Here is a 19,387-nt window from a genome sequence, read left to right on the forward strand (position 1 = left end):
CACAATAGAAAATTCAGAAGCCACACAGGCAAAAGAAAGGGGGTAACAGCAGAGGTGTGCCAAATCACTGGAATAATTTCATACATAATGTAGGAGAAATTCAAGCACTGGAGGCAGAAGTAAAGGGCCAATTCATCACTGCATGTCTTACAGTTTTTGGCATGAAGACCGCACAGTTAGTAACTTTATGACATGCAAAAATTCACACACAATTTTCAGCTTTTTTCTAGTTGTCTTTTGTGGTCTAGTCAGTAAGTTTACTCAAATTTCGGTGAAATGCTGACATAAAAAATAAATACGGTAAATAAATTTGGACTTTGTTTCTCGTACTGAGCAAAAAAAGAAAAAAAAACAAGCAAGAGACATCCATTTTCCATCCAAGCCACAGATCAAACCTGCACATTCACACCAATGGGTCCATGAAAATTATATAATTATCCATACCCTGATAGTATCATATGTAATCCATGGACTGCAGCCATGGTTTAGGCAAGACAGCATAGCCTCAGCAATGTGTAGAGGTTATTAGTTGGTAGGGTCACCTAATTATAGGAACCCCTTGTAATATAAGAATAATAAAGGACCATTTAGTATTTTTATACACAATAGAGACCACGTTGTATTAAAGTTAAATAAAAGTGAAGCTTTAATTACATTCCTTAAATTTGGTTTATTTACCCCTCCTCGGTAATTTGTTAATGCTTTTTTAAGAATATAGAATGGATGAAAACTGGATCCAGCAAACAAATGAAAAACATCGCTTTTTGCTTGGAAACAAAGAAAAGCAGACAACTAAAGGTACCGTCACACATAACGATTTTGTTAATGATATCGTTGCAACATCACGCTTTTGGTGACGTAGCAACGATCCCGCTTAACGATCTCGTTATGTTTGACAGCGACCAACGATCAGGCCCCTGCTGGGAGATCGTTGGTCGTAGGGAATGATCAGGACCTTTTTTTGGTCGCTGATCACCCGCTGTCATCCCTGGATCGGCGTATGTGACGCCGATCCAGCGATGTGTTCACTTGTAACCAGGGTAAATATCGGGTTACCTAGTGCAGGGCAGCGCTTAGTAACCCGATATTTACCCTGGTTACCATTGTAAAAGTAAAAAAAAACAACAGTACATACTCACATTCCAATGTCTGTCACGTCCCCCGCCGTCAGCTTCCCTGCACTGACTGTCAGCGTCGGCCGTAAAGCAGAGCACAGCAGTGACGTCACCGCTGTGCTCTGCTTTACGGCCGGCGCTGACACAGTCAGTGCGGGAAGCGGGGGACAGGGGACGTGACAGACATCGGAATGTGAGTATGTAGTGTTTTTTTTTTTTTACTTTTACAATGGTAACCAGGGTAAATTATCGGGTTACTAAGCGCGGCCCTGCACTTAGTAACCCGATGTTTACCCTGGTTACCCGGGGACTTCGGCATCGTTGAAGACAGTTTCAACGATGCCGAAGTCGTTCCCCTGATCGTTGGTCGCTGGAGAGAGCTGTCTGTGTGACAGCTCCCCAGCGACCACACAACGACTTACCAACGATCACGGCCAGGTCGTATCGCTGGTCGTGATCGTTGGTAAGTCGTTTAGTGTAACGGTACCCTAAGGCTTCATTCAGACACGTGTGAAGAGCTGTTATCAGTGTTGGCAGGAAATGCTCGATCACAAAGCTGCTTCTTCTTCTGATAATGGGCGCCTCCTATTTAAACCAATAGGAGGAAGACATGCAGTACCAAGCCTTGGCCGCTATCAGAAGACAGCAGCTCCACAATCAAGCAGTACTGGCCGGCGGCAGCCAATACTGAGAAAAGCTGGGAGTGCCCGACCCTGACTGATCAGATATTGATGACCCATCCTGAGGGTAGGTCCTCATTAAAAAAGTAGTGGACAACCTCTTTAAATCTCTCGTACTCGTATGTAAAATTATGGACAGTTGTTCAGATTTTTATTTTTTATCACGGTGTCAATTCTTAACCTCAGTGACTTATCACACATGAAAAAGAAAAAAATAAACTGCAAAGCGACACTTACCCATTACAATGTTTAGCACAGACTGTACACAGATGCCATCTGTGGAATGCGAATTTTGAAATTCAGAATCATAGCAAACTACACTCATACTGTGAAAATGTGGGGAAAGGCCTAAAATAGCAAAAAGACTATTTTGCACAAAAGGGATGCTTAAAAAAAATAAAAAAAAGCCTTGATTACATAATTCCCCATACCGTCTATCTGCAGCAGCAGACATTTATTTTATCAAACTGTAAACATACGTCTATTGGACTGGACAGATTTTAATCACCTTCGAAGACAACTTTACATACAGATAATTAAAAATATAAATCACCATTCTACTTACAATCTTAAGTAGAAATATGAAGAGATCCACAGTGTGTAAAATATATAATTATTAATAATCCATTAAAAATAACAACAATAGAAAAAATAAAAAAGGAAAAAAGGAGAAAATGTCTCACAAAAGGAGATGCCACCAAAATCCATAAAGAGAAAAAAAAAATGGTTCCAGCTTCTTGTAAAATGTAAAACTTTAATCCAACATGGTAAAATCCGAGTAACTCCTGGGACAACACCATAGCACTGTATGAGGCAAGCGACGCGTTTCGACCGATACAGCGGTCTTTGTCACAGCTATCAATAGTCCAATCTATTTGCATAATTAATAATAATTTATAATAAATAGTATCTTCGTATACCAGTTTATAAGTACAATTTAAGCAAACAGCAAAAACCAACGCGCGTTTCACTGTCCCCGGAAGAAACGCGCGTTGGGGTGGGGAGACGCCACTCATGATTTCCAGGAAGCTATATCACATATACCCTATCATCTTGGATGTACCTATATTCCCCCTCCAACGTTGAGTTTTCCTATGCATTTATTGTCTTAAGGGGATTGCTGATGACAACTAGGTTTTTGCTGTTTGCTTAAGTTGTACTTAAGAGACCGATATACCAAGGTACTATTTATTATAAATTATTATAAATTATGCAAATGGTTTCACTGTTGATATACACTCCCTGACAGAAGTTATGTCGCTTATCCATGTTATGTAAATAAAAGCTTATAACCTGACATTAAATTCATCCATTGGTTGTATAAATTATTCTTTTTAAAGCTGAATCCCTCCAAAATGTGGTTTAGGTTAAGAAAATTGGCATAAATACAGGTGTGTGTGTGTGTGTGTGTGTGTGTGTGTGTGTGTGTGTGTGTGTGTGTGTGTGTATATAAAAAGAAACCCAGCACCCCAGACCTTCACTTGAACTGCAACTTGAGCCCTGACAACATGCCAAAAATCCACCCTGCGACCAAAGCCTGGATTATCAAGAGGCTGAAGACCAGATCCACTGCAGAGGTGGCTGGCACCTTTAACCCCTTCCCGACCTCCGCCGTACTATTACAGCGGAGGTCGGGTTCCCTGCTTTGATGTGGGCTCCGGCGCTGAGCCCACCTCAAAGCCGGGACATGTCAGCTGTTTTGAACAGCTGACATGTGCCCGCAATAGCGTCAGGTGAAGTCGCGATTCACCCGCCGCTATTAACCAGTTAAATGCCGCTGTTAAACGCTAACAGCGGCATTTAACCGGCGCCTCCGGCCGGGCGGCCGGAAATGATCGCATCGCCAACCCCCGTCACATGATCGGGGGTCGGCCTTGAGTCAGGATGGTAACCATAGAGGTCCTTGATACCTCTATGGTTACTGATGCCGGCCTGCTGTGAGCGCCACCCTGTGGTCGGCGCTCATAGCAAGCCTGCAATTCAACTACATAGCAGCGATCTGATGATCGCTGCTAAGTAGCGGAGCTGATCCAGTTGTGCCAGCTTCTAGCCTCCCATGGAGGCTATTGAAGCATGGCAAAAGTAAAAAGAAAAAATGTTTTAAAAAATAAAAAATATATAAAAGTTTAAATCACCCCCCTTTCGCCCCATTCAAAATAAAACAATAATAAAAAAATAAAAAAATCAAACCTACACATATTTGGTATCACCGGGTTCAGAATCGCCCGATCTATCAATAAAAAAAAGGATTAACCTGATCGCTAAACGGCGTAGCGAGAAAAAAATTAGAAATGCCAGAATTACGTTTTTTTTGTTGCCACGACATTGCATTAAAATGTAATAACGGGCAATCAAAAGACCGTAACTGCACCAAAATGGTATCATTAAAAATGCCAGCTCGGCACGCAAAAAATAAGCCCTCACCTGACCCCAGATCACGAAAAATGGAGACGCTACGGGTAACGGAAAATTGCGCAATTTTTTTTTTATTTTTTTTTTTTTTTAAGCAAAGTTTGGAAAAAATTTTTACCACTTAGATAAAACGTAACCTAGACATGTTTGGTATCTATGAACTCGTAATGACCTGGAGAATCAAAATGGCAGGTCATTTTTAGCATTTAGTGAACCTAGCAAAAAAGCCAAACAAAAAAACAAGTGTGGGATTGCACTTTTTTTGCAATTTTACCGCACTTGGAATTTTTTTTTCCCGTTTTCTAGTACACGACATGCTAAAACCAATGATGTCGTTGAAAAGTGCAACTTGTCCTGCAAAAAACAAGCCCTCACATGGCTATATTGACGGATAGGAGGGAAGGAGGGGAGCGAAAAACGAGAACGCAAAAACGGAAAAGGGCAAGGTCATGAAGGGGTTAATGTGTCTCAGCGTCAAGCACAAATAATTAAAAAAAGATTTGAAGAGACTGGAGATGTGTTTGACAAGCCCAGGTCCGGCAGACCCTGCAAGACAACTGCTCATGAGGAACGTTTGTTGGTTAGAAAATCCAAAGCTAGCCCCTCTTCCACTGCAGCAGAGCTCCAACAGGCCTGGTCACCTCACGTCCCTGTGTCATCTAGAACAGTTTGTAGGATTCTGTCTCGAAATGGCCTCCATGGTCGAATCAGTACCCAGAAGCCAGCACTAAACAAAAGGCAAATAAAAATCCGTGTGGCATTTGCAAAGTTCCACAGTCTGCTAAACAGATGCACACTGGAAAAGTGGCAGAAGGTGGATTTCTCTGATGAATCTTCAGTAGAATTACACCACAGCCACCGCAAATACTGCAGGAGACCTACTGGAGCCCGTATGGATCCAAAATACATTCAGAAAACAGTTAAATTTGGTGGTGGAAAGATCATGGTCTGGGGTTACATTCAGTATGGGGGTGTGCAAAACATTTGCAAGGTGGAAGGCAATATCAATAGCCTAAAATATCAAGAAGTATTAGCTACCTCTTATATTCCAAATCATAAAAGGGGTCAAATTCTGCAGCAGGATAGTGCTCCATCTCATACATCCATCTCTACAACAAAGTTCCTCCAGGCAAAGAAGATCAAGGTGCTCAAGGACTGGCCAGCCCAGTCACCAGACATGAACATCATTAAGCGTGTTTGGGGTAGGATGAAAGAGGAAGCTTGGAAGACAAAACCAAAGAATCTAGATGAACTCTGGGCGGCATGTAAGATGGCATTCTTTGCTATTCCTGATTACTTCATTAATAAATTGTATGAACCATTGTTGAACCGCATGGATGCAGTACTTCAAGCTCATGGAAGTCACACAAAATATTAAATATGACTCTAATAGCACCACAACTTAATTCACCAATGTTATGCAACATATATTAGTATTTTAAGTTAATTATTTGTTTGAATATCACATTACTTTCTGTGGGTGACAAAACTTTTGTCTTGCCAAAATCTGACCATTCTGTGTCCATTAACTGATCAATATTTCTGCATTGATGCCAATTTATTTTCTTAACCTAAACCACATTTCGAAGGGTTTCAGCTTTCAAAAGAATAATTTATACAACCAATGGATGAATTTAACGTCAGGTTATAAGCTTATATTTACATAACATAGATAAGCGACATAACTTCTGTCAGGGAGTGTACCTTGTTATAATTTATGATGTATTATGTTTATGAATTTTTGTGGCGTCTCCTTTTGTGAGACATTTTCTGCTTGTTTTTTTTCTATTGTTGTTATTTTTAATGGATTATTAATAATTATATATTTTACACACTCTGGATCTCTTCAAACTTCTACTGAAGATTGTCAGTAGAATGGTGATTATATGATTGTGTTTGAAGTGCCAGTTCTACAGGAATTTGACATTTTTTTGCTAATTTTAGATAATTAAAAATCCTGAGAGAACATACTGCAGGCTAGAACAAGAGTCGCAGTTCCTCTGGCTTCAGCACCTTCCAGCATTTTTTCTGGCATAGTGCCTCACCTCTGCTTGCTAAAATCATTTGCATTCTTAAAAGTATAGTTTGTTTGTGTACTCAGGTAACAAGTTTGTTGACTGTTACCAATGACGACCAGCAAAACTGGGAATTAAGCTCTGGACCACAATGCAGGTTTACAACCCAGAATCAGTACAGTGCAATCTTTTCACAAGGTTAGTTTATACTTATCCGTGGTTTTTATACACTATGTAACAACTATTTATATATAATATATTTACTGTACAAACAAGATATTGTGTTCAAAGGTGAACCTTCACCTTAACAAGAGATAATGTATACAAAAGTGTTACCTGTATGCGCATGGTTCAACGATAAGGATTTAGAAATGGGTTTCAAATGGAGCATTTTTCGCAGTGTTTTTGGAGACCGTTGCATTCACATCAAAACGATGCATGCCAACAGGTACATTGTTTTTATGGACATTTTTTTCTTCAATGGCTTCCAATAGAACTTCTGAAATTCATGGAAAACCACTTTTTGAAAATGCCAAATAAAAAGTCACTAAAAGTGCGTGCAAGAGACAAACTAAGTACTTTAGTAATATTTTGATCTTCTAGGTTTTTTACATGTATTTTAAAAGGTGACTAAATAAAATTAAGAAGCCTAAGGGCTCATGCAGGCGTCCACGAAATTCGGTCCGAGCACGGACCACAATGCATGACCTGTCCAAGGGTTACCCGTCTTGAACTGGACAGCCTTAACGGTAACGCGGTGGACGCCCTCCACCTGGACTTTTCAAATGCATTTGATAAAGTACAACATAAAAGGTTGGTACATAAAAGGAGAGCAATGTGACTAGAGGAACATATGTGTGACCAAGTTAACAAATGGCTCAGTGCTAGGAAACAAAGGGTGGGTATTAATGGAACACACTGACTGGGTCACAGTAAGCAGTGGGGTACCACAGGGGTCAGTATTGAGCCCTCTTCATTTTAACATATTTATTAATAACCCATGGCATACACAGTACAATTTCAATATTTGCAGATGGTACTACTAAACACTGCAAGGTAATGAACACAGGATTATAATAATATTACAGATAATTTACATAAGCTGGAGGTTTGGGCTGAAAAATGGAAATTGAAGTTTATTGTAAATAAATGTAAGGTCATGCACTTGGGCTGAGGAAATAATAAGGTGCTAAACTGTAAAACACTGGGTGAAATAGTCACTGAAAAATTCTTGGGTGTGTGGGTGGATGGCAAATTAAACTTTACTGTTCAGTGCCAGGCAGCTGCTGCCAAGGCAAATAAACAAATAATTGGATGCATTAAAAGAGGCATAGATGCTCATAACAAGAACATAGATTTGCCTCTATACAAGTCACTAATGCAGTCACACTTAGAATACTGTGTACAAAAGAAAAACATAGCTGAACTATAGCAGGTGCAGAGAAAAGCAACTGAGGTTATTAAGGGAATGTGTGGACAGAAATGCAAGAAAGGTTATCAAACTTGGGATTATTCAATTTGTAAAAATGAAGGCTTAGGGGCAATCTTATTACAATGTACAAATATATGAAGGGACTGTACAGACATCTTTCTAATGATCTTTTTACAATGAAGTTTGCCACAGTGACAAGCGTGCATCATCTACAGTGGAATGTAAAAGTTTGGGCACCCCTGGTCAAAATGAAAATGGGCCAATGCAAAAGTTTGGGCACCCTGCATGGTTAGTACCTAGCAGCACCCCTTTTGCATGTATCACCGCTTGTAAAAGCTTTTGTAGCCAGCCAAGAGTCTTTCAGTTCTTATTTGAGGGATTTACATCTATTCTTCCTTGGAAAATTCTTCCAGTTCTTTGAGATTCCTGGGTGGTTTTGCATGCACTGCTATTTTCAGGTCTAGCCACAGATTTTTCAGTGATTTTGAGATCAGGCGGCTGTGAGAGTCATTGTAAAACCTTTAGCTTGCGCCTTTTCAGGTAGTCTCTTGTGGATTTTGACGTGTTTAGGATCATTATGCATTCGTAGAAGCCATTCTGTTTTCAACATCAGCGTTTTTACAGATGGTGTTATGTTTCCGTCAAGAATTTGTTGAAATTACATTGATTCCATTCTTCCCTTTACCTGTGAAATATTCGTGCCATTGGCTGCGATGAAACTCTAAAGCATGATTAATCCACCCTCATGCTTAATGGTCGGCGAGATTCTTTTCCTGAAATTCTGTGCCCTTTTTTCTCCACATACGCTTTTGATCATTGTGGCCAAAAGAGTTCTATTTTAACCTTATCACCCAGAGGACTTGTTTCCAACATGCATCAGGCTTGTTTAGATGTCCTTTTGCATACTTCTGGCACTGAATTTTCTGGTGAGGAAGGAGGAGAGGTTTTCTTCTGATGACTCTTCCATGAAGGCCATATTTGTGCAGGTGTCTCTGAACAGTAGAACAATGTGCCACAACTCGAGAGTCTGTTAAATTTTGCTGAAGGTATTTTGCAGTCAAGCGGGAGTTCCGATTTGCCTGTCTAGCAGTCCAACCAGCAGCTCTCATTGAAATGTTGCTTGGTCTTCCAGACCTTATCTTGACCTCCACTGTTCCTGTTAACTGCCATTTCATAATTACATTTCAAACTGAGGAAAGGGCAACTTGAAAACGCTTTGCTATCATCTTATGGCATTCTCCTTTTTTGTGGGCCTCCACCATTTTCAAAAAGCTAAGCAGCTGCTTAGAAGAACCCATGGCTGCAGTTTTATTGGCACAAGGTTAGAGGAGGATGGGTTTTCATAAAGCTGGGAAATTTGCATCACCTGGCCTTGCCTAAAGATGATAGTGAAAAAACAAACTAATTAAGGTTTGGTACTTTGTTCAAAGTTTTCTGAGCACACAAATCTGAATGGGTGCCCAAACTTTTGCATTGGCCCATTGTCCTTTCTGTAATTTTTAAAACGTAAAAAAAATAATATTTTTCTAAAATACAAAAGGAAATGTGTCATCTTTAGCTTTAGGCCTTTTAGAGAGTATTTAATCTTCAACTTGCTTAACTGTTCACAATGACAGCAATTTTGACCAGGGAGCCCGAACTTTTACATCCTAGTGTATTTCTAGAGAACACTTGTAAAACTCTGGCAAGCAGGCCAAATTTGGCCCTCAGGGTGATTATATTTGGACCGTTACACTGATGTCTATGTGGGGCCCAATATTCTGTATGGAGGACTATGTAGTGTCCATTATTCGTAGGGTCATAATTCGTTAGGTTCATCACACCATCTGTGTCTAGGGTACTGTGGAGGAATTCACTGTGGGGGTATCAATGCTGCGTTTAAGTGGGGGCACTTTTGCTGGCATCATACTTTATTCTCTGTATCAGTTATTAATTCAAGGTTTTTTGTTATTACATTTAAATTAGGCCACTGGGTCATATGCTTATTAGTACTTTTACATAACAGATTATATTATTCTAGTATGCCCCAATTATGATTGTGTGCCAATTTTATTCTAAAATCTATTAGCTATAATGTACTTTGTTCGTGGGACAACCCCTTTAAGTTTATTTCCATCTTCCATATATGTTTCCTCATTACGGTATAATTGATAAGGAAAAGCTTCCTTAATTGTAGACTTTTTTTTTTAATAAATAAAAAGGTTAGCCAGTGACCTTATCCAAGTTTTTAATTTTGTCCCTTTGTGTATTTGAGTTTGACATCCCTGCTCTAGAGGAAAGTTTAATCAAATCACAGATGCAAATCCTTTACTGTAAAACGTGAGACTATGGGACGCTCTGCCACATGATGTTGTAATGGTTGATTCACTACATAAGTACCTGGAGGGCCTGGATGCCTTTCACAAAATAAATATTCATGCAGGTTATGGGCACTAGATTCTTTGATGGGACGTTGATCCTGGAAACTTGTCTAATTGCCATATGTGAAGTAGGGAAGGAATTTTGTCCCTAATAAGGGGCAATTAGCAACTCCTTTCTTCTGGATCAACATGTTAGATTATAGGTTGATCGAGATCAACTTTGTCTACCTTCAACCTTAAAAACTATGAAACTATATATGCCCAGAAGGCTCTCGCGTTCGATTTGGAAGACCCAATGACAGTCCATGCATTGTTCTGTGCTCAGACTGAATTTCACGGATATCTTCAAGAGTCCTAAGTATGTACAACTGAGAAAGCAAGACTGTTTTCTAACATGTGTCATCCATTTTTTATCCATTTATTTCTCATCCGTTTTTAAATACTGAAGGAGGTAAACTTTTTTGAGCAATTGACTTTTAGCAATGGATCCATTAATAATGGAACACTGAAGTAAAAAGAGTGTCTTCTGTTTTTCATCCATTTTTAACTGATCCCCATAGACTTTAATGGAGAAGTCTAATCTGCAACATGAAGGCATAAGGAATATGCTCTTGTATCGGGCACATAGACCAGTTTTTAAAACAGAAGCGTGTATGGATCAGTGAAACTTTATGCTTCCATATGTATAGATGTACAGCACAAGGAAGTGTACAACTGATGGGGTAGCAGTCTAAGGGGAAATTCCCACACTGTAAGTTTGGTGGTTTTTCCGAGAAATTTCTGCAACTTAAAAATGATTCCATTCATCTGAATGAAGTATTTCTTAGATCAATGAGATTAGATTCAAAACTTTCCACAACACAAGCTGCATACCCGCAGTACTGATTCTTGGAACCTTCCTGAATATGAGAACGACTTGATGTGCATCATGCATTCAGACTTTATGAGCATCTTTTCACCCCTTTAGGATTCGAAGGTGAAGTAGCGAAATGTAATCTGACCATTCTGCTCACTAGCTAAGATATAGTTAAAGAGGACCTGAAAAACACCAAGAAAAACACCGCCAGCATTTTCCTTAAGCATCATTTTTTGGGGGGTCCCCATACACTCACCAGGAAAGGCTAAGAAAACAGCTGTGACCTGTTAATAGCCTGGGAACCTTTGGGGATATTGCCCCTTTTCTCATTAACATCAGTCTCCAGCTGTGGGCTTTCCTTCTGCTGGTTATGAAAATTGCACTGGAGCCTGCACCATTTTTCTAATTTAATTCTTCATTTTACACAGGGGTTGCTGAATACAACTCCCATCAGTGGCACTTGGTCACGCTGATCTCAAGGAGAACAAGCAACAATGACTGCTTGTTGGCTTCAGTATCCGGGGCCTGGGATCAGCGCAAACTTTACTGCTTTTCCCAGGCACTGGTACGTGTCACAAGGATGGTAAACACAGACAGCAAAGGACACGCAGATCTCACTAGTACGTGTGAAGGGGTCCTAATAATGGAACAGGCTGCCACGATAGGTGGCGAGCTCTCCTTCAATGGAAGTCTTGATACAGAGGCTGAACAGACATCTGTCGGAGATGGTTTAGTGAATCCTGCATCTAGCGGGGGGTTGGACACGATGACAAGGAGGTCCCTTCCAACATTCTATGAAAAGCCTTCATTGGCATTAGTTTTATTAGTTGTGAGTTTCTGCACATCCCAACAACTAGTCTGGCGAGGAAAATATGAAAACATTTACACTATTTAAGAGTTGCTAAAACTATTGTATCTGCAATCTTTTTATATGCCAACAACAAGAGACGCCTTGTTACTGACTTGTATACCAGTGAGGACCAAAGCCAAAAGACTTCTCTACCAACACTAATGACCCTTCTAAATATAAAGTCACAACAACCAAGAACCATACAGCAGGAGTCAGTAAGCCAAAACTCCGACTCCAACCCCACAGCACTGATCCCTGCTGAGCATGTGCATAAAGTGCAGCACAGATTCATCTCAACTAATGGCCGAGATCCTTAGATCAGGAACAGAACAGACATTTATAGGACAAGTTCTTATGAAAACATTTACAGCACATCCTGCATGAGGACTAATGCCCTGTACAGCGGCAGTGCCCAGGCTGAGGACTAATGCTCTGTAGAGCGGCAGTGCCCAGGCTGAGGACTAATGCTCTGTAGAGTGGCAGTGCCCAGGCTGAGGACTAATGCCCTGTAGAGCGGCAGTGCCCAGTCTGAGGACTAATGCCCTGTAGAGCGCAAGTGCCCAGGCTGAGGACTAATGCCCTGTAGAGCGCAAGTGCCCAGGCTGAGGACTAATGCCCTGTACAGCGGCAGTGCCCAGGCTGAGGACTAATGCCCTGTACAGCGGCAGTGCCCACGCTGAGGACTAATGCCCTGTACAGCGGCAGTGCCCACGCTGAGGACTAATGCCCTGTGCAGAGGACTAATGCCCTGTAGAGTGGCAGTGCCCAGGCTGAGGACTAATGCCCTGTAGAGCGGAAGTGCCCAGGCTGAGGACTAATGCCCTGTAGAGCGGCAGTGCCCAGGCTGAGGACTAATGCCCTGTAGAGTGGCAGTGCCCAGGCTGAGGACTAATGCCCTGAGGAACGGAAGTGCCCAGGCTGAGGACTAATGCCCTGTAGAGCGGCAGTGCCCAGGCTGAGGACTAATGCCCTGTAGAGTGGCAGTGCCCAGGCTGAGGACTAATGCCCTGTACAGCGGCAGTGCCCAGGCTGAGGACTAATGCCCTGTACAGCGGCAGTGCCCACGCTGAGGACTAATGCCCTGTACAGCGGCAGTGCCCACGCTGAGGACTAATGCCCTGTGCAGAGGACTAATGCCCTGTAGAGTGGCAGTGCCCAGGCTGAGGACTAATGCCCTGTAGAGTGGCAGTGCCCAGGCTGAGGGCTAATGCCCTGTAGAGTGGCAGTGCCCAGGCTGAGGACTAATGCCCTGTAGAGCGGCAGTGCCCAGGCTGAGGACTAATGCCCTGTAGAGCGGCAGTGCCCAGGCTGAGGACTAATGCCCTGTAGAGCGGCAGTGCCCAGGCTGAGGACTAATGCCCTGTAGAGTGGCAGTGCCCAGGCTGAGGACTAATGCCCTGTAGAGCGGAAGTGCCCAGGCTGAGGACTAATGCCCTGTAGAGCGGCAGTGCCCAGGCTGAGGACTAATGCCCTGTAGAGCGGAAGTGCCCAGGCTGAGGACTAATGCCCTGTAGAGTGGCAGTGCCCAGGCTGAGGACTAATGCCCTGAGGAGCGGAAGTGCCCAGGCTGAGGACTAATGCCCTGTAGAGCGGAAGTGCCCAGGCTGAGGACTAATGCCCTGTAGAGCGGAAGTGCCCAGGCTGAGGACTAATGCCCTGTAGAGTGGCAGTGCCCAGGCTGAGGACTAATGCCCTGTAGAGCGGCAATGCCCATGCCCTGTGAGAGCACACATCACACCATCTCCATGCTCACTTCCATCTAGCAGGCAGAGAGCAGCTGGGAAGCAGCAGGTGCAGACAGTATCCGCCGACATGACAAGACATGAGGGCGCTGAGGAGCCGCGCTCCCTGCCCCGCAGACCTTACCTTTGTCTCTGTACCAGGCTGTGTACCATGACAGGGAGAAGAAAGCGGCCAAGCAGCATATTGTCAGCAGACTGCCATTCCTGCACCTCATCTCACATAGCAGCCGGTCCTCTGCACGGAGCTCCTTGGTCGCACCTGCACGGCGGCGCTGTGTGTACCGGAGGAAGCCCCCTCCGCAGTCACAGGTGGGCGGGCAGTGATCAGCCGGTGTCACAGTGTGCCGGCTTCTCTTCCCGATGGGTGTGCTCCTCTGAGCGGACTCCGTCCCCGGCCGCTGCCTCAGTGTAATGGTCTCCCGCAGACACTGGCTGCCGGCCCCTCCCTGACTTCCTCTCAGTGCTCGGAGGTAATGCAATCCTGCGGCTTGGGCTCCATTCACACATTAGCGGCGGCGGCAGCTCAGGTGACGGCTGTTCCCGGAGCACTGCTGACACCAGGGACACCGTCACCAGACGTGTGAGGACCGCGCTCAGGACCACCTGCAGGGACCGTGCTCTCTGACTCCATGATCCAGGCTCTCAGCTTCTGCTCAGGGAATGGGGCAAAGCTTACAAGTGCCGTCATAAAATTGCCTACAAATGGTGCCTGATTTTTTATTTCTATTTACTTTGGCTTCGTGCACACTTTGCGGTTTTTGCTGCGGATCCGCAGCAGTTTTCCATGCAGGGTACAGTACAATGTTACCCTATGGAAAACAAAAACCGCTGTGCCCACGATGCGGAAAATTCATTGCGGAACCGCTGCGGAAAAAAAGAAGGAGCATGTCACTTCTTTCTGCGGATTCCAACATGCACCAATAGGAAAGTGCAGTTGAAAACCCGCAGAAGAAACCGCAGGAAAATCCGCAGTGAAAACCGCAGCGGTTTTTCACTGCGGATTATGAAAAACCGTTGCGAAAAAATCCGCAGAAGAATCCGCAAAGTGTGCACATATAAGCTATGTTCACACTCTGCGGATTTTGCTGCGTATCCGCAGCTGCGGTTCTGCAGCAGTTTCCCATGCGTTTACAGTACAATGTAAACCTATGGGAAACGCAATCCGCAGTGCACATACTGCGGAAAAAAACGCAGCGGTTTTAGGCTATGTGTACACGTAGGAAGGGTCCTCTGTGGGTTCTCCCGCAGCGGATTTGATAAATCTGCAGGGCAAAACCGCTGCGGTTATCCCTGCAGATTTATCGCGGTTTGTTTTGCGGTTTCCGCTGCGGGTTTACTCCTATACTATTGATGCTGCATATGCAGCAATATGCAGCATCAATAGTAATGGTAAAAATAATAAAAATTGGTTAAATACTCACCCTCTGATGTCCGGATCTCCTCGGCGCTGCACGCGGCGCTCTGGTTCCAAAGATGCTGTGCGAGAAGGACCTTCGTGACGTCACGGTCATGTGACCGCGACGTCATCTCAGGCCCTGCTCGCACAGCAACCCAGACCGGACGGCCGCGTGCAGCGCTGAGAGGTGAGTATATCATTATTTTTTATTTTAATTCTTTTTTTTACACAAATATGGTTCCCAGGGCCTGGAGGAGAGTCTCCTCTCCTCCACCCCGGGCATAGCCCCATGCGGGAAGTAAGCGGATCAATGCATTCCTATGGGTGCAGAATCGCAGCGATTCTGCACAAAGAAGTGACATGCTGCGGATTGTAAACCGCTGCGTTCCCGCTCGGTTTTTCCCGCAGCATGTGCACAGTGTTTTCTGTTTCCATAGGTTTACATTGAACTGTAAACTCCTGGGAAACTGCTGGGGACCCACAGCTGCAGAAACGTTGCGGATCCGCAGCAAAATCCGCAACGTGTGCACATAGCCTTAGGCTATGTGCACACGCTGCGGACAGTTGTGCGTTTTTTTCCGCACTGATTTTGATAAATCTGCAGGGCAAAAACACTGCCTTTTTCCTGCAAATTTATCATAGATTTACTGCGGATTTATCGCGGTTTTTGTGCAGATTCTACTGCGGTTTTCTAATATGGAGCAGGTGTAAAACCGCTGTGGAATCCGCACACAGAATTGACATGCTGCGGAATGTAAACCGCTGCGATTCCGCGCATTTTTTTCCGCAGCATGTGCACAGCGGTTTTTATTTTCCATAGGTTAACATGGTACTGTACACCGCATGGAAAACTGCTGCGGATCCGCAGCGTCAAATACGCGGATCCGCAGTAAAAACCGCAACGTGTGCACACAGCCTTACATTCCGCAGCATGTCAATTCTTTGTGCAGAATCCGCAGCGGTTTTACACCTGCTCCATAATAGAAATCCGCAGGTGTAAAACTGCAGTGGAATCCGCACAAAAACCGCAGTAATTCCGCAGGTAAAACGCAATGCCTTTTACTTGAGGTTTTCACAAATCCGCTGCGGAAAAATCTGCAGACCTCAAGAATACGTGTGCACATACCCTAAGGCTATGTGCACAAGTTGCGGATTCCCTGCGGATCTGAAGCGTTTTTTGCGGCGCAGAAACGCTGCAGATCCGCAATTGATTTACAGTACAATGTAAATCAATGAGAAAAAAACACTGTGCACATGGTGCGGAAAATTCCGTGCGGAAACGCTGCGGATTTAAAAAAATTAGCATGTCACTTTTTTTTTGCGGATCTGCAGCGTTTTTGTACCCATTCCATTATAGAAATCCGCAGGGGTAAAAAACTATGAAAATCCGCACAAAATCCGCAGCAAATATGCACCAAAAACGCTGCGGATCCGCACAAAAAACGCGACAAATCTGCAGCTGCATTTTCTGCCAAGAGATTCAGAATCCACACCAGAAATTCCTAAGGCTAATCCGCAACATGTGCACATAGCCTTATTGCTTTTGTTGGGGATGAGCTGAAAACAAAACAATCTGACACACTTTTCTTGTCTTTCACCATGTGCGATAATGTCTTCATTTTGCACAACATATTTCATGATTCTAGGCAGATCTGTTCTCAGCAGTGTGACTAGTATATAAAATACCACAATCGTATGTAGCGGATCCTACCAGGGTTTAGGTACTGAATCTGCCCCTAGAGAGTCCTCAGGATTCTGGTAGGAAAAAGTAATTATCACCTATGAACAGGACGGGTGATAACTTATACAACGGTGAGGCTGGGACCCCACAGACCACCAGAGCAGGGCACTATTATCCCAACTAGAATGGAGTGGCAGTGCACATAGTCCTTCGCTGCTCCATTCAGTCCCTATGGAAGTGCGCATAGTCCTCTGCCGCTCCATTCAGTCCCTATGGAAGTGCGCATAGTCCTCCGCCGCTCCATTCAGACCCTATGGAAGTGCACATAGCCCTCCGCCGCTCCATTCAGTCCCTATGGAAGTGCACATAGTCCTCCGCTGCTCCATTCAGTCCCTATGGAAATGCACATAGTCCTCCGCCGTTCCATTCAGTCCCTATGGAAGTGCACATAGTCCTCCGCTGCTCCATTCAGTCCCTATGGAAATGCACATAGTCCTCCGCCGTTCCATTCAGTCCCTATGGAAGTGCACATAGTCCTCCGCCACTCTATTCAGTCCCTATGGAAGTGCACTTAGTCCTCCGCCGCTCCATTCAGTCCCTATGGAAGTGCACATAGTCCTCCGCCACTCCATTCAGTCCTTATGGAAGTGCACATAGTCCTCCGCCGCTCCAGTCAGTCCCTATGGAAGTGCACATAGTCCTCCGCAGCTCCATTCAGTCCCTATGGAAGTGCACATAGTCCTCCGCCGCTCTATTCAGTCCCTAAGGAAGTGCCGGAGTGCCATCTGCACTCTGTTCTGGTGATCTATTGGGGTCCCAGCAGTCAGACCCCCACCAGTCCATAACATATACTTTCTTCAAACTAGAATACTCATTTTTAATGTTTTTTTAACAGGATTTTTGGTACATTTTTAATGATAAAAGATGATATATCAATATGCTGTTTATTTACACATTTCTGCTACAGAAACCTAGACAGAAACCCGCTATAAAAACTCGCATAGAAACAGTGAATTTACGGAATGTACGAGACCTTATTTAAATATGCGTTAAGAAAAGATTGCGACATGCACTATAGTCCCGTTTTCTCACTGAAATGAATAGGAGGCTTTGTTACAGGCAGATTTATCTGAGCCAGACACCACGTGCATAAACTCCGCATGATTATACTCTTAGGCTATGTTCACACGTTGCACTTTTGTAGTATTTTTTTTGCTGCTTTTTTAATGCAAATTTTCAGCTGCGTTTTACAGTACAAGCAAAGTCTATGAGATTTCAGAAATGTCATACACGCATTTTTGCAAAATGCAGCATGTCACTTCTTTATGCGTTATTGCAGCTTTTTTCACCCATTAATCCATGTGGAAAATCCGCATTCTTTACACACAATATTTATAGGCTCTTAAAGTCTGTCTGGACCACCCATAGACTGTAAATGTCCAGGCAGGGTCCTGAGCAGTGGGAATCTTATGGTCCACTAATTATGGGGTGTGCTGGGTATTATGGTCTTTTTGAGTTTTGGTGTTTACGACAATTGTGTTACTAATGTGTTGACCCCTTTTGGAGCAGCTGTTTATTAGTGAGTCTATTTAATATTATTGTTTGGTGTCTTTACTCGAGCTACGCATGTGTTTGTTTTCTAATATTTGATCTCTATGAAAATTGTTGCATTACGTTTAGTGCGCACTCAGACGGCCGTAAAAATCGGACTGAGATTGGAACGCACTGCATAGACTGGCCGGCGGCTCTCCCGACCCGAGTGTGACAGGTCCATGTATTACTATGCAGCTTTACGCTCGGGTCGGGAGGGCCGCCGGCCCGTCCATGCACAGCCTTCTGATTTATATAGCCATCTGACTGCACCCTTAAGGTACCTTCACACTAAACGACTTTGCAACGATAGCGATCCGTGACGTTGCAGCGTCCTGGATAGCGATATCGTTGTGTTTGACACGCAGCAGCGATCTGGATCGTGCTGTGATATCGCTGGTCGTTGCTGAAAGTCCAGAACTTTATTTGGTCGTCAGATCGGCGTGTATCGTCGTGCTTGACAGCAAAAGCAACGATGCCAGCAATGTTTTACAATGGTAACCAGGGTAAATATCGGGTTACTAAGCACAGGGCCGCGCTTAGTAACCCGATATTTACCCTGGTTACCATTGTAAATGTAAAAAAAAAACAGTACATACTCACCTTCTGATGTCCGTCAGGTCCCTGGCCGTCTGCTTCCCGCACTGACTGTGAGCGCCGGCCGGCCGTAAAGCACAGCACAGCGGTGACGTCACCGCTGTGCTCTGCTTTTACTTTACGGCCGGCCGGCGCTCACAGTCAGTGCGGGAAGCAGACGGCCAGGGACCTGACGGACATCAGAAGGTGAGTATGTACTGTTTTTTTTTTACATTTACAATGGTAACCAGGGTAGGTTAGTATGTACTGTTTTTTTTTACACTTACAATGGTAACCAGGGTAAACATCGGGTTACTAAGCGCGGCCCTGCGCTTAGTAACCCGATGTTTACCCTGGTTACCCGGGGACTTCGGCATCGTTGGTCGCTGGAGAGCTGTCTGTGTGACAGCTCTCCAGCGACCACACAGCGACGCTGCAGCGATCGGCATCGTTGTTGATATCGCTGCAGCGTCGCTTAATGTGACGGTACCTTTAGGCTAGGACCGATTTTCTCTCATGCAACAAAATCAGGCTTATCGTGCTAATCACACAATGAGCAGAGTTTGTCAAGTTTGATCATCGTGTGATCTGATTTTTCTTGTCTGTTTAGAATTTTTAAAAACTCTCCATCTTCTCCATTCTGTCAGTCAATGAAAATGGGACCAAGCGAATTCAGATTTTT

General features: G+C 44.0%; 1 protein-coding gene across 1 annotated transcript in view; it reads right to left on the minus strand.

The window, feature by feature from the left end:
* Positions 1–13,937, minus strand: part of MGAT4D (MGAT4 family member D) — a 261,336-nt gene extending 247,399 nt beyond the window's left edge. The window contains exon 1 of the mRNA XM_077279227.1: positions 13,587–13,937. Coding sequence (XP_077135342.1) covers positions 13,587–13,677 — 91 coding nt within the window. The 5' untranslated portion in view covers positions 13,678–13,937. The remainder of the gene's footprint in view (positions 1–13,586) is intronic.
* Between the last annotated feature and the right edge of the window lie 5,450 nt (positions 13,938–19,387).

The sequence above is a fragment of the Ranitomeya variabilis genome, chromosome 1 (assembly GCF_051348905.1).
Source record: "Ranitomeya variabilis isolate aRanVar5 chromosome 1, aRanVar5.hap1, whole genome shotgun sequence".
In the NCBI taxonomy this organism is placed as follows: Eukaryota; Metazoa; Chordata; class Amphibia; order Anura; family Dendrobatidae; genus Ranitomeya; species Ranitomeya variabilis.